The sequence below is a fragment of the Uranotaenia lowii genome, chromosome 3, assembly GCF_029784155.1.
Source record: "Uranotaenia lowii strain MFRU-FL chromosome 3, ASM2978415v1, whole genome shotgun sequence".
In the NCBI taxonomy this organism is placed as follows: domain Eukaryota; kingdom Metazoa; phylum Arthropoda; class Insecta; order Diptera; family Culicidae; genus Uranotaenia; species Uranotaenia lowii.
The window spans coordinates 72,590,281-72,604,968 of record NC_073693.1 but is presented as its reverse complement, the minus strand read 5'-3'; the positions used below and the strand labels follow the sequence as shown (position 1 = coordinate 72,604,968).

The window sequence follows — 14,688 nt, the reverse complement described above, 5'->3', positions numbered from 1 at the left end:
TTCCAGCATTTGAATGTTTTCTACCTGCTCAACTGAAGAATTTGTTCTCTCAGTTCGAGTATCTTCGCTTCAAGTTTGGTTTCCCTGAGCCTGTGGCTTTCAATGATTCGCTGGTTAGCTTCTTCGCTGATTCGTATTCTTTCTTCAAGCGTACTATATCGATCGCTTAATAGGTTCAATTCCTTCGTTTTCGTTTCTACCTTTTCTCTTTCCTGTAATGTATACCTACGTGCTAAGATTGTGGTTTACTTTATTTTTTTAATGTTTTACCTCTTCTAACAGCTTTTTTACATCTTTATTTTGTGCGTCAACTATAAAATGAAGAAAAAATACTAGAATAAACATACTAGTAGAACGCAACCACATTTATGCTACTATACAGTTAAAATCTAGTAAAACAGAATAAGCAAATTCAATTGGAGATAAAGTTAACAGTTAAACTTACATTGTTGCTGTTGTATCGCGATTTTGTCTTCCAAGGCATTAATACTTTTAAGATTTGCATCTTTTTCTTGCTGGAGTGCTAATTGGGATTCACGAGATGAAGCCAGTTGATTGTTCAATTTGTCGATATCCTGTTCAAGTTTTTTCACTTGCTCGATTTTGTTTGCAACTTTGTCCAAAATCACATCTTTTTCTACAAAAATTTAAGACGCATCATCAAAAAACTTTTGATTAATATTTATTTTTTCTTAGCTATATATTAGACCACTATAAGCTTTGCATGAAAATTTCAAAATTATTAAATTTAAACATCCAATAACTTTTTCTTGATTGTTACTACTGCCAGAAGTACCTAGCAATAAAATTTTTGAAAGCGATTCATTCAGTCCTGAATTAGCGCGGCGAGTTTTAATTTTGCCCCTCTGCCAGTGTAGGAAACGAAAACGGTATAAGCCTGCTTAAAATTGAAACGCGTTGCGCAAATTCATGAATCAACCAAATCATCTCAAATTTTACACTGATGACCCAAAAAGTATCGAAAAAACATATGGGAGCAAAAAAGTCAATTTTTACAGCGGTCTACTGTGTATTACCTTTTTTCAAGTCATTTATTGCATTTTGGCTACTGTTTAGTGACCCTTGAAGCTAGAAATAAAAATAACGAGATTATTTTTAACATCAAATGATTTGATTTCAATCAAAGTTTAACGAAATCACTGCATTTCAGTTCAGATGTTATTTTATTGCAAAAATAATTTAGAAAAAATACACACCTCCTTAATTTCCGTCTTTGCATTGCTAAGGTTCTGCTTCATCTCGGTGTACACTAGAATTTGGGAAAATAAACGTTTGAAATATCTAGAGTGGAATCACTTTTTGTTGAAATGGTACCATGAATCGATTAAAAAACATAATATACAGTAGAAAAATAAAACAAAAATCATTGCTAGGGCATTTTCATTACCTCCTAACATTTTGTTGAAAATTTTCTCCAGACGCTTGTTCTCTTTTTCGAGCTGAAAATAGAAAATATTTTTAGGATAAATATCAAGCGTTTAACGGTTAGTGATTCTAAGAGCAACTGTATTCGTGGTACTCGGTTCTAATTTATACAAAACTGGTTGAAGTGTGTAAAAACTAGATCCGCAAAAGGACTGCAAATCATGTGCCTCTGTGGTTATGCAATTTGTTAAATTTGTCATAAACTGTTCTTCAAGTTTTTCGTTCAACAAAAATTGTCTACAATCATACAACTAAGCTTCTATGATTTTTTTTTAGCGAAAAAAACGGGTTCAAAACCCGTAAATGGATATTTTTTTCAAAAAAATATAATGAACACAGGAAAAGTAAACCAACTCTCCCCTACAGGTTCGCCTGAACTACTTTCTGAACTAACATTTGAATAATATCCAAAATCAATAATTTGATAAATCTTAACATTTTGCTATCTAAAGCATCAGAAATGGGTTGAAAGCGGTCAATATTTACGAAATGTTATGCATTTCAGTTTGAGTGTTCCGGTTGGGTCGGTCGAACTTTTCGATGCCTCATTAACAGTGATGATATTACCCTTTAAAAAAGTTAGCCCATTTTTGAAGCCTCATTGTTAGATATTTAAGTAAGCCATGATTTGTAATACTAATAAAATGTCACTAGTTGCTAAGAGTTCCCACTGAGCAGTCGTCTTTTACTTTGCTCTAAAAGGTTATGGGCCCAGCCCCATAGCAACCGTAGTCAGGGAAAGTAACAAGTAGAGAAAAATTTTCACAGTTGGGAAAATTTCGTTAAAACTTAATTTGATCGTCAAGAACCATAAGTACGAGCCGAGGAAACCACGTAACACGCAACGGGGGAGAAGCGACCGTCGGAAGCACCAGGATGCACGTTAGCAGCATGGCCGTGCCGGTAGCGGAAAAACTCCGAGGTCGAGAAAACTACAGCACGTGGGCGTTCGGCATGAAAATGGTGCTGATCCAGGAAGGGACCTGGAATGCCGTTGAAGTACCGGAAAACGCCGATGTAGATCCCGAATTATCCTCACTAAGGCAGTTCCTGGAACCAAATTCTGTGAAGCAAGATCAGTTTTGGGAATTAAATAATAATGGCTTAAGAGGGGATGTTAGATATTTAAGTAAGCCATGATTTGTAATACTAATAAAATGTCACTAGTTGCTAAGAGTTCCCACTGAGCAGTCGTCTTTTACTTTGCTCTAAAACTCATAACTTTTTCAACTCTAATCGAGATGCAGGCTTCAGGTTAATTTAGGCTTTAATTTTCATGTTCCTCCCGAACAAAATGGCTGAAAATCCCATACAAAGCGACCACTTCCCTTGATCCGATCTTGTTTAAATTTGTCATGAGATCTTGTACTAGCGAGGGATTGCAGTGGAGAGAGAATTCTTTGCATTTAGAATAGTAATGATCAAAATTCAACAACTGCTTAACAAACTACAACAATTTGCAACAATAAGCACATTTTCACTCTTTCTGAGCACCGGTTTCTCTCATTTTAACTTAAACCTTCTAATTCTCTCTAAAAAATTGCCACAAATTATAACAAATTCAATCATTAGCTGCCAAATTTGTTTGATCATTTACGATGGTTCTCCGTTTATCTCAGTCCCCTGTGTACTAGGCCTAGGATCAATTTCAAGGGCACGCTAATGTTCATAGTTTATGGATACACTAGGTCAGAGCTGCGATTTTTCGGGAGAAAATTCAAAGTCGATTTTTTCAAAAATATCTTAGTAGCTTTGTCACACTTCCTATCTACGTGTTGTTTCGGTCAAAGATAATTGTAGAAATGAAAATATCACATTTCCTATGATCACTGAGAGCAAGTTCACTGGTGTTGGGAAAAAGTGGTAGAAATTTTGACATTCTGAAAATTTTACCATGCAAAAATGTTTTCAAGATCCTTGGGCGTTGTATGTTTTTACAACACTGTTTCTATTTCAGCCGTGTGTGATAGGAATATAGCTATTTTTGAATCACAGCATGCGAAAGTACAACACGTGTTGTTAAAAAACTTGAAGGCCACAGATCTTGAAAATCTTTTTGCATGGCAAAATTTTCAAAATGTGCAAAAAGTGACAAAATTTCTACCAATTTTTCCCAACACCAGTGAATTTGCTTTGATAATTCGACAAACGAAATTGTCTTGGCTATATTTTCTGTTGAAAAAAACCACTTGATAGAAATCGTGTACCAAAAATATGGTGAATGAAACTCGAACCATCTGTTACTAAGGTGACTTCTGTTGAAGGAAAAATCAAATTTTCCTCAATTTCATTTCTTTTGAGAAGTGATCGTTGATGGATGCAAATTTTTTGTTCGTTCATTGAAACCACAGAAAACAAAATCTAATGGAGATCGACGATCTTTGGTGTGTTAGAGCATGTTATTTCTTTGAGTTCTGGTCCAGCCTTCGATGCCCGGAACGCTAAATAGTTTGGAAGTTCAACCTTTGACAAAAGTGCAGTTTAACCGTACGACGCTAATCTACAGCAATAGGTCTATATTCAAGCTAGTTCTGTTCAACCAAGAATATTTGTCCATTTCTAATTTAAAAAAAAATAGATTTTGAGCGGTGAAAGTTCTCAAATCAATTGAATTTTTTTTTTTTTTTTTTTTTTTTTTTTTTATTATGGACCTTTTTTGACATTCGGGTCCTTCAAATTGTTCTACAATATGTTGCTAAATTTTATCATACAATTGGATGGATTTCAAATATTGTATCACTTTTTTCGCCATTTCACTGTCGTCAGCTAGTGCTTCTCGAAGGTTTCCTGGCACTCCATGGTTTTCCCTTTGCTCGTCTAGTTGAGAGCAGGTTACGAAGATGTGCTTTACTGTAAGAATTTCGTTACACCTTGGACAAAGTGGACGATCAACTCTGTCTAAGAGGTACGCATGAGTAAGCTGGGTATGTCCAATCCGCAGGCGGGCTAGAATTACATCGTTTCTCCGATTCCCCGAGAACACTAATTTGTAAGGTAAAACAGTGTTTTTTACTTCTCGCAATTTGTTGTTCAGGTTCCCGTGCCACTGTGCCTGCCATGTGTTTGTGATTTGTGTCTTGACGATTTTTCGAACCTCCTTGAAGTCGACGGTTTCTTGGTCTTCCTGTAGCAGTTCCAAGGCATTTTTAGCTTCAAAGTCAGCTCTCTCATTTCCCGGGATCCCGATATGACTGGGAACCCAGCAAAATACGATTTCTGCCCCTGTTTGAACGATCTGATTATGCATGCATTGTATACAATCCTTCCACTTAGAGCTTATCTTACACTTTTCAAGGTTTGATATCACACTCATTGAGTCGGTGCATAGTAGATAAGCACGGGGTCTTTGCTGTTCGGTTATCCATGATAATGCATGTTTGACTGCTTCACTTTCGGCTGTATATATGCTACATATATTGTTTAAGCGTTTTCGAAACACAATCTCTTCGCTGACTACTCCATATCCACATTTGGAATCTTGTTTCGACCCATCAGTGAATATCGTTCTATAAATACCGTATTTGGTTTGTCGTAGTTCAATGAACATATTCCTGAGTTCATTCGAGGATGCACCTTGAGACAATTTGTTATGAAGGCTTTTGTCTACTTGGAGTTTTGATCTGAGCCATGGAGGACATTCTGGTGTTCTAAAAAGGGTTGTTCTTGGCACGTGTAAGTCTAGTTCAGTCATCATGTTTTGACCTCTAACTCTAAAGGAATTTGGCTGAGCCCTGGTTTGTTCGCCCCATCGTTCATCAGAGCTTATATCAGAGTCGTTGTTGCTGCTTACCTCGCTTACAATGTGGTCTATTTCTATGGTTTCTTCAACATAGTCTACAGCAGCTCGCCGGACTGTGTACAGTATAGTTCGCTGATCTAGCAGCGTTTTCAAACTAGGTATTCCTGTTTCCGCTTGAAGGCTTACAACTGGGCTCGTTCTGAATGCTCCAACAATCGCTCGGAGTCCTGCGTTGTGCACCACTTCCAAAGATTGGAGATTTCTTTTGTCTATGCCTGACAAAATTGGAGCTACATACAACAGTTTTTCCAGAACAGTGGCTCTATAGAGTTTTAAAAGAGTGTTCCGGTCGCCTCCCCATGTTCTAGCAGCTATGCTCCGGATAAAAAGGATTCTCTGTTGGCATGCTGCTTTGAGTTCTTCGGTATGAGCTTTAAACTTCAAATGTTGGTCTAAAATGACTCCCAAACATTTATGGGATAATGGCGTATGATTTTTGATCATCTAGTTCACTATTCACTAACAGGTGGCGCTGATCAAATTGGTTCTTTTTGGTAAAATTTTGTATAGAAAAAATTGTACTTACATTTTTTTAATTTTTTTGGTAAGACTGGCACACTTTTTGAAGATTTCTAAAGGTTACCATTATTTTCCCGCATCTTTTGCGCTCGGTGAGGATATCGAACGAGGTGGTGAAAACTGTTAAAATCACGAAAAACTTTTCGATTTTCTCACTTTTGTCTCGGTTTGTTTACTTTTCGGTCGGTGGCAAGGGAGCCAGAAACAGTATTTTTTTTTTATTTTGGTAGATTTTATGCATGAAATAATTATTTTTCAAGCATACATTTTTCATTGCTTAATTTCATCATGAATGAATTATGTAGTTCTCTTTACGAGCATTTTTGAATGCATCAGCAAACAAACTCTGGACGCTGGAAAACCGAATCCTATCTGCATCAGAAATACCATCAACATTGAAAAATGAGTACATTCTACAACCGCATTATGTTAAACATGTTGAATTGTCGCAAAGAGATTTGTTGATTTGTAACACATTGTAAACGCTTTCGAATCTTATTGCGTTTAAATCTAAATCAAATATATTAACTGAATATTGTCAAAGCTAATAAAATCAATTATATTCAAATACTTGAAAGTTTTGGAATAAAAAAAAAAGTTTAATATTTAAATACATAGCATAAGTTTTGGTTTACATATTACATAACTCTCCAAGCTACAGATTGAACTTTATAACACTCAAACATGTCAGATAAAGGAGCCATATTTAATCTTTTAGTGCAGGCTTACACATCTTTGCTGGGGTTAGAAGGACGAATTAAAATTTCGAGCTTCTTGTGTCTCGACTCACAACTTGAGACATGTATTTCATCGTCTAGTTCTAAGTGTATTTAAACATAAACAAGTATCAGCAACCGAAATTGGATGAGGCTTAAATATGTTAGATTAAAAAAAAACTTCATGTTCTAAAAGAAATTGGCATCTCTGCTTCATCAAAATTACACTCTTATTTTTTTTGCATCGGTTTCATACACGCTAGACAAAATTAAATCAATGTAAGTTTATGTGTAATCTATGGTACGGTTTATTTTTACTCAAAATATATTTTTGATTTGTATTATAATATTAATAAATGTAAAACTAATAAGTTAATTTGATTTAATGAATTAGTCTAGCATTAAAAAAGGTTAATTTTTTTTTTACTTAAATGACTTATTCAGAATTTAAAAAAAAGCTTTAAATAATTTATTCTTTTGCACAATGTATCTTAGAAAGGAATTTCTCCGTACTTTCTGTGTCGGAATAACGGGAAACGTTCCAATTCGTGCTCACTGAATTCAAATTTATGCTGTTTTTGATCAAATTGATTAAATACAGTACTCGCTCGTTGCGGGACCGAAGGGTGCATGTGACTACCAAAAACGCCCGATCAATAGAAGGAAATGAAATTATTTAGGCCATATACGCTATTATCTATTATTACTACTAATGTATCAAAGAGCATTGACAATATGAACAATTAAAAAAACCAAAAATATGAGTTTAAGCATTTCACACTGCTCAACACTTTACAACACTAGCTTTTGCATTTTCACCCATAAGAGAGGTTACTAGACCAACCCATTAAATTTGTGAAGGTACTGCTGCATATTAATGTAAAACACCGCCTAAAGAACCGAAATGTGTGCGTTTCACACATTTTGCAAAAAGTGTTCAAAACTAGAAATGTATGAAAATGGCACACTGTTTCAATTAATGCGAACGGGAGGTGATGAATAAATTCAAATTAACTATTTTAAACTTAACTATTTTTTCTAATTGTATCCCTCTTAGTGAACAGGCATCAACTGCTGGCAAGAACCAAGATCTGTACTTGTTGGTGTGTTAGGTTAAAATGATGACGGTAGCTTACTTGATTCTCCAAAACAATTCTTAACGACGATCCAAGCGAAAAAAATCTATGGTGTGGTTTATTTCTACTTGGCTGATACGAAACTGATGAAGAAAAATATCAAATAACAAGTGTGGTTTCAAACACTCTTTCCTAATCCGCAGATTTCAAAAATGTGTAAATTTTGGAACTGCGCGGTGTGTGGTTTTCACACATTCACACATTCACACATTTGAAAAACATTTTGACAGCTACATATGAAGTGAGTGAATATTTTGTAAATTGTGTAAAATGATTTATCGCACTCCCAACAATTTAAGTGTAATGTGTGAAAGCAAAACTATGCTGTCCTCACGGAGGATAAGATGACTGTTGATCCAACTTTTTTTTAGCTTTATTTTAATTATAGTATTGTTGCTAAATCCCCAAACCGGAGTTTTCATGAAAATCAGCGCCAACGACATTCATTGGCAACATTTCATGTTGACAAACTGGCTGGTTGGCAAGGTTGCCAATCATCAGCGCCAAAACTTCGGATTTCAACTGCATTGACAATACTTTATAAGAATTTAAAAAAGGTTTCAAATAAAAAAAATATTTTTTGTTGATTTTTTCAATCAGCGAGGTTTTAATCTATAGACACTATAATTTCATATAGTCTGGCAAAGAGAATGACGGGAGCCAATCGAACTGTCATTCGCGGGAGCCAATCGAGCAAACTTTCTAAATATTGGAAAATCATGGTTGAAGTATTGTGATTCACAAAGCTTTTCTGGCATTTTGTTAACATAAACTAAAGTTATTTAGCATTATTTTCACTATTTTTTCACCTATAAATCATAATATATTTTTGAAAAGCGTTTTCTAGTTGAAGTGATAAAAATAGCATGTTATTAACGAATTTGAGAAACGATTTTTCATTTTGCAACTGGAGAGAGTTATGAAGAGCTTGAACATTATCGTTGAATGCTCGATTGGCTCCGCGCGAGTGACAGTTCGATTGGCTCCCGTCATCCTCTTTGCCAGACTATATGAAATTATAGTGTCTATATTTTAATCAACATATAAGTAAACTTGCGTAAGCGTGTACCGTACGTCTGCAAAATCAAAACAAAGAAAATAACAAACGCAAAAATTTCTAAACCGTGGCGTAGATGTGAGTTCCGCTGCAGTTGTAAAAATGCTACCACCTTCCACGAAATCATTTAAATCGACGCGAATCTCGCGAAAAAGAAGTGCTGCTGCTGGTGCTCAGCCAGCTGTAACTGGCACCACATCGGGGGAAAATCGCAAAGGCTCTTCAGCTACCCGAAAAATCGTAACGTCCTGTACGTTTCCCGGGCAGCGCTTACGTAGTACTGTTGCTGGTGCACGACCAGCAGTTATAGTCATTATTCTGCAAATTATTTCTATCGGCGGAATCTACGAGGTTCTCAATAAGGAAAATTGGTTCCGGCGGCGATCGTAGATGGTACTCCCAGCTGGTATTGTTGCAGAAGCGCAAACGCTTTTCAACTGTTTGCCATACCATGGAAACCGGAACCACCAGCACCAATGATGTGGATTGCAAAAGGACCCCTTCCAAAAAGAATCGTAAGTGTTTGTGATTGTTCGTTTTATGTTTAGATTGTGTTGATAGAACTAATTAAATCCAAGTCATCACAAAACTCTTTTTTTTTTTAAATAAAGAAGATCGTTTGTTTATTCCAGAAAATTCTTTTGAAATGCTTCAAAGCACCACTGAAGCAAAGCTCACGACAGCGGAAGGCAACACAAGCTACGGGATCGGACTGTTAGATGAACACAATCCGCTTCGATAAATAACTCATGAGTTTCCCTTAAAATGACGTTTTCCAGAATGGTCAGTATCAAATGCACTTACCCAAGACTTAGGTTATAAATTAAATTTCATTGATTACTTATTGCATTTCCTCCCCACCAGGTGAATCTCCGCCGAATGTAGCAGTTTCTCGATGGTTTTTAGCCAATGCTAAATTCTCCTTTAAATGCACCAGTTGCTGGAAATTCAAGCATTGATATGCAAAGGAAAACAGCAGGGAAGGGATCAGGGTTTGGATATTAAAACGCTGGGCTTACCTCTTCCTTGACCGTGGCGGCAATCATGGTTTAAATATGAAAACGAAAGGCAACAAAACGTGTTGATATAATTATTCCGAAAAATCATCTTCTAAAATTAAAACTTAAAAAAAAGCATCATTAGAATTTACAAAAATGTCCGGAAAAGGTTCATCAACTGAACTTTGCCTCAGGCGTCTGATTTCGCAGCTTATCCTACTGAAAAGCGTCCGTTTAATGAGTGAGTACTGTTAGATAAATGGATCTTTCAAAATCAATCAAATAATTTTCGTTGAATCTGCTACACTTATTAATTTATATTTAAATGATTCTGTTAGATTTATTGTTAAAAACATTCAATTATAGAAGGGATTACGATATTTATCTCCGTGTTTAAAACATGAGTTTGTAAAAACAATTATTTTATACTCTATTGAATAAAAAATGTTTTGTCAACTTCAAAGGCAAAGGATTATTAAGTGCATTAAAGCTCATTTGATAAAACTTTATTTAAAGTTGTTGTTATTCGCCATTTTAAATATATTTTTCGATAATTTTAATTTTCCTTTTGAACGTGAAAGTACGTAAAAATATTTAAAATATCTGAAAAAACCCAGCAAATGTAGTTTGAAATATGAAGAATCGCTCGGCATTATTAACTCCAAGAGCTTCAATTTTTTTATTTAAAAAAAGGCTACAACGGATATTTGCTTCAACTTTCAAATTAAATGGTATAACAGGCAACATTTGCCATTCCATTGTTTTTCTAGCTGAATCAGATAAAGGGTAAACTAATGAAATTAGATAATCTCGGTGATTTTTAGGTGAATTTTACTAATAATTTTTATTTTGGTTATTCATTGATAAGGATAATGAGTTTCTACCGCTAGTGTTGTTAATTACTATTTGAAGATTGTGTATAAACATATCTGGCTCATGTTTTTAGCAATGATTTCAATTATATACAATTGTTAACCATAAATTGAACTGCAACTGTAAGAGAAACAAACCCAAGTATTCTTCTTAGTAAAATTTCATTCTGCATATTGGTGAACAACATTATGTGTATTATGTATACTATTAGAATTTTGCAAGAGTTTTTTAGTTTTTTCCGTTAAAAAAATGTTGAGCGTGTATCATTTTGAAAGTTCTTGAGTGAGCGTGCACTGAGAGTGGCGACTCCAAGCGGTCGCTAGTTTAGGGTGCTTCCCGACAAGCCTCATTGACGGGGCACGTTTATACCGTTCAACTTAAGCTTGCTTGGATTCGACGGTTTTCTCTTACGAGGCATTCGAAAGACCACAGTAGCACTTTTTGAAGCAGATATTTTAAATCCTGTATTTGTTTCCCAGGATTCCAGCTGGTCGAAGGCAATTTGAAGTTTATTTTCGGTGTCCTCTGCATTTTCGCCGATCGCTATCAGTATCACATCATCAGCATATATGAGGCACTGGATATTCGGAGGAATGTAGTTCGTCAGAGTATTGATTGCAATTAAGAACATTGTCACGCTTAGCACCGAACCTTGGCATAGGCCAGTCTCCATCGTCTTGAAGCTGGACATTTTTCCGTTGGTGGTTACTTGGAATATCCTGTTGCGAAGCATTTCCTGTAGAAAGCTCAGCATTTTTCCTCCGACGTTGTTGTTTGCCAACTGCTCTAAACAAAGCCTACGCCACGTTGTGTCATACGCTTTGCTGACGTCAAGAAAAGCCGTTTGTGCCACCTTGTTTTCGTTGAGCGCACCTCGAACAATTTCTTCAAAGGTGCAGAGATGGTCTGCTGTGCTTCTCCCCTTTCGAAAAGCAAATTGATGATGATATAAAAGTCCTTTTGTTTCGAGAAGATGGACTAAACGATTGTTAATCATCCTTTCGAAGACTTTTCCCATGCAGCTGTTAAGGTAAATAGGCCGATAATTTAAAGGATCTGCTCGTCGACCTTTTCCCTTATAGATGGGAACAACAAAAGATTTTGTCCACTCTGCCGGGTAAGTTGATTCCTCCCACAGCCGGTTATAGGTCTCGAGAAGCAAAATTTTTCCATCTAGGGGAAGGTGTGTGATCATTGCATAGTGTATGCTATCCGGTCCCGGTGAGGAGCCTTTAAGCCCATCTAACGCCTCGTCCAGCTCGTACATGCTGTATTTCTGGTTGTGGGGTCCTGAGTCCTCGGGGATGAGTAGCGAGTTGGATTCAACTTGCTGTTTGTGACTCAGAAATGTATCGCTATATGCTCTTGTGCTGGAAACTTTTTGGAACGCGTTTCCCAACATCTCGCAGATATCTACGGGGTCAGAAAACGATCTTCCTCCGTATTCGATCGCGTTGATTTCATTTTGCCGTTTTTTCCCCTGTATTTTTTGGTAATTCCCCCACATTTCTTTCAGTGGAGTCTGCGATGAAAAATTTCCGGCAAGCTCTTCCCAACTTTTCCGTTTCGCCTTTGATATTGCTTCTTTTGCTTCTGCGTTTGCGTTTTGATAAGTGTTCACAAGTTGTTCACGATTTGTTCTGTTAACTTTCAACTGCCTCAGAGCTTTTCTTCTTTTTTTCACAAGATCTGCGATTTCCGCATTCCACCATGGGACACACTTTTTTCCTATAAATCCTTTCGTTTTGGGGATGGTAAGTTCAGCTGCTTCCAAAATGGATTTTGTCAATTTTTCTACTTGACGTTCGGAGTTGGCATCTCTGGTGAAGCTGAGTACATTTTGATACTGTTCCCAGTCAGCTTCTTCGATTTTCCATCTTGGTCGATTAGCGCGTCGGTTTATTGTTCCAGGAAAACTTATGCAGAGTGGTATGTGGTCACTACTGTAAGTATCTGGTAACACACATAGATCCAGATGTCCGGCTATTTCATTCGAGCATAAAGCTAAATCGATGGAAGAAAAACTACCATGCCTTTGATCGACGTAAGTTGGATCATCACTGTTGAGCACTACCAGACTGTTTTCTTCTACAAATTCGGCAACCATTTGGCCACGTGCGTTAAAGTGATTTGAACCCCACAAAGGGTGGTGGGCGTTAAAGTCCCCAACCAACAGAAGAGGCTTTGGGATCTGATTTAGTAAAGTAGAAATTTGGCTGTTGGTTATGTTTTCTCTCGGTGGCAAATATATGTTGACAATGATCACATTGAACGGTGGTCCTACTTTAACGGCTATAGCTTCGAAAGGAGTTTCGAGTTCAATTTCTTCGCTTTCGATATTTTCTCTGACCGCTATAATGACTCCTCCTGCTGCTCGAGTCCCGGTGACACGTGGTCGATGGAAAATTTTATATCCAGAAATACGTGGACAATTTTGCGAATGGCACATTGTTTCTTGCAGACAGATGACGCGTGGCAATTGTTCCTGAATCAGGATGTCTAATTCTGCCTTCTTGGGCCGCAATCCCTGGATATTCCAGGAGATAACATTTGGTTGGGTGTCTAGTATTGATGGTATATTGGTTCTGGCAGGGCGATTAGTTTGCTGGCTATGAACAAATTGTGGTGTAGTTTCCACGTTCCAGCTTCCTTCTTCATCTTCCCCTATTGCTAGGGCTATGTTTCCATCAGTTCCGTTAGAGTTTCCTAGGAAGTTGCGTCGGTCGATGCCATCTATTTCAGTCTCGTCCAAATCAAGTATTCCAAAGCCATGTCCATTTTCGAGTGCCGGTCCATTTTGATTCAGATTACTTTTTGCTTTGTTGGCCATTTCGATTTTTTGGTGGTCGACCTCTTCGTTTTACGCTTTCGGTTTCGGTTTGGCTGTCTTCGATTTCAGAGGTTTCCATGCTTTGACTGAGCGGTAAAGAATTTTTCGAACTTAATCTTTGTTTTTTCGACGTTGGTGTGTCACCGGTTGAAGCTGTTTTTCTTTGAACACAGGATGTCGATCGTTCAGGTTCTGGTTCCATCTCTTCATCAGATTCACTTTCGGAAATCTTCAAACTCTCTTCAGCGACCTTTAGTTTTGCTTTAAGCTCGAAAAACTCTTTGGCGATTTTTCTTAGCTTCTGGACTTCTAATTGGAGCTTCTCAACGTTTTCATTTTCATTCATACAGGGTCTTGCGTTTCCTTTCAATGCTGCGTTTTCTTCAAGCAATTTAGCGATCTGTGCATCTTTTTCGTGGTCTTTTCTGAGTTGTTCGAGTCTTTGCTGCGCTCCACAAACATTAGCGTAGGAGTTTTCCGCGTGCTTCTTGGCGTACTCTTTCCTAGCCTCTCCAAAGGTTATTCCACTTTCTACCTTGATTTTTACGATCTCTTCCTCTTTTTGATATAGAGGGCATTTTCGTGAGATTGGAGCATGTTTTCCTTGACAGTTTTTGCAGTAAGGATCCTCTTTACACTGTTCTTCCTCCTCTAAATCGTGTGATTTGGAACAGTTTCGGCAAGACAATTCGTTGGTGCATTTGTCCTTTGTGTGCCCGTACGAACAACAGCGATAGCATACTAGAGGGGAAGGATAGAATAGACGGGTTCTGCAGTTTATTATACCAACTCTTATTTCTTTCGGAATTACAGTTCCAGAAATATTTAAAACCACCGTTGGGGTGTTTACTCGTTTCTTGTTTTCGATCCTTGTAATACGACGAGCTTTCAAAACTCCTTGCCCTTGCAGTTCTGTTTCTAGCTCTTTTTCTGTTAGTTCGATGGCTTCTTTGCAGCTTATCACGCAACGACTAACGTTAAAAACTGGATGGGGGGTGACCACAATTTTCGTACCGTCAATAAGCTCCTTCATTTGCATCATTTTTGAGGCTAGTTTAGCGCTACGGGTTTTGATGACGTACTTGGAGCCATTGTCTTCTGTGTAGGCGGCTTCAATTTTTCCAATTGACTGGTCGATAGATTTACTGACGAGAAAAGGATTTTTCGGTAGTTGTTGTTCATCAGCAGGACGTAAAGATAAAATTATGAGCTTTCCGAATGTACCAAGTCTATCCATATATTCGGGAAGCGTTCTGTCATTTTTATCAGGCGGGTCCCCGGTTGTAGTTACCCCCGTGGGGGAACTGGTTGCAG

General features: G+C 37.2%; 1 protein-coding gene and 1 long non-coding RNA gene across 2 annotated transcripts in view; one reads left to right on the top strand and one right to left on the bottom strand.

Annotated features, from left to right (window-relative positions):
- The window catches only part of LOC129755423 (DNA ligase 1-like), a 29,292-nt gene that overhangs the window by 209 nt on the left and 14,395 nt on the right, over positions 1-14,688 (bottom strand). Inside the window, exons 4-9 of the mRNA XM_055751912.1 lie at positions 1,409-1,460; positions 1,218-1,270; positions 1,038-1,089; positions 446-637; positions 271-311; positions 25-212 (exon numbers count right to left, since the gene is read on the bottom strand). Coding sequence (XP_055607887.1) covers positions 25-212; positions 271-311; positions 446-637; positions 1,038-1,089; positions 1,218-1,270; positions 1,409-1,460 — 578 coding nt within the window. The remainder of the gene's footprint in view (positions 1-24; positions 213-270; positions 312-445; positions 638-1,037; positions 1,090-1,217; positions 1,271-1,408; positions 1,461-14,688) is intronic.
- Positions 8,777-10,001, top strand: LOC129755430 (uncharacterized). The gene is made up of 3 exons (XR_008739259.1): positions 8,777-9,188; positions 9,306-9,456; positions 9,538-10,001. It is a non-coding gene; the product is annotated as an uncharacterized LOC129755430 (long non-coding RNA).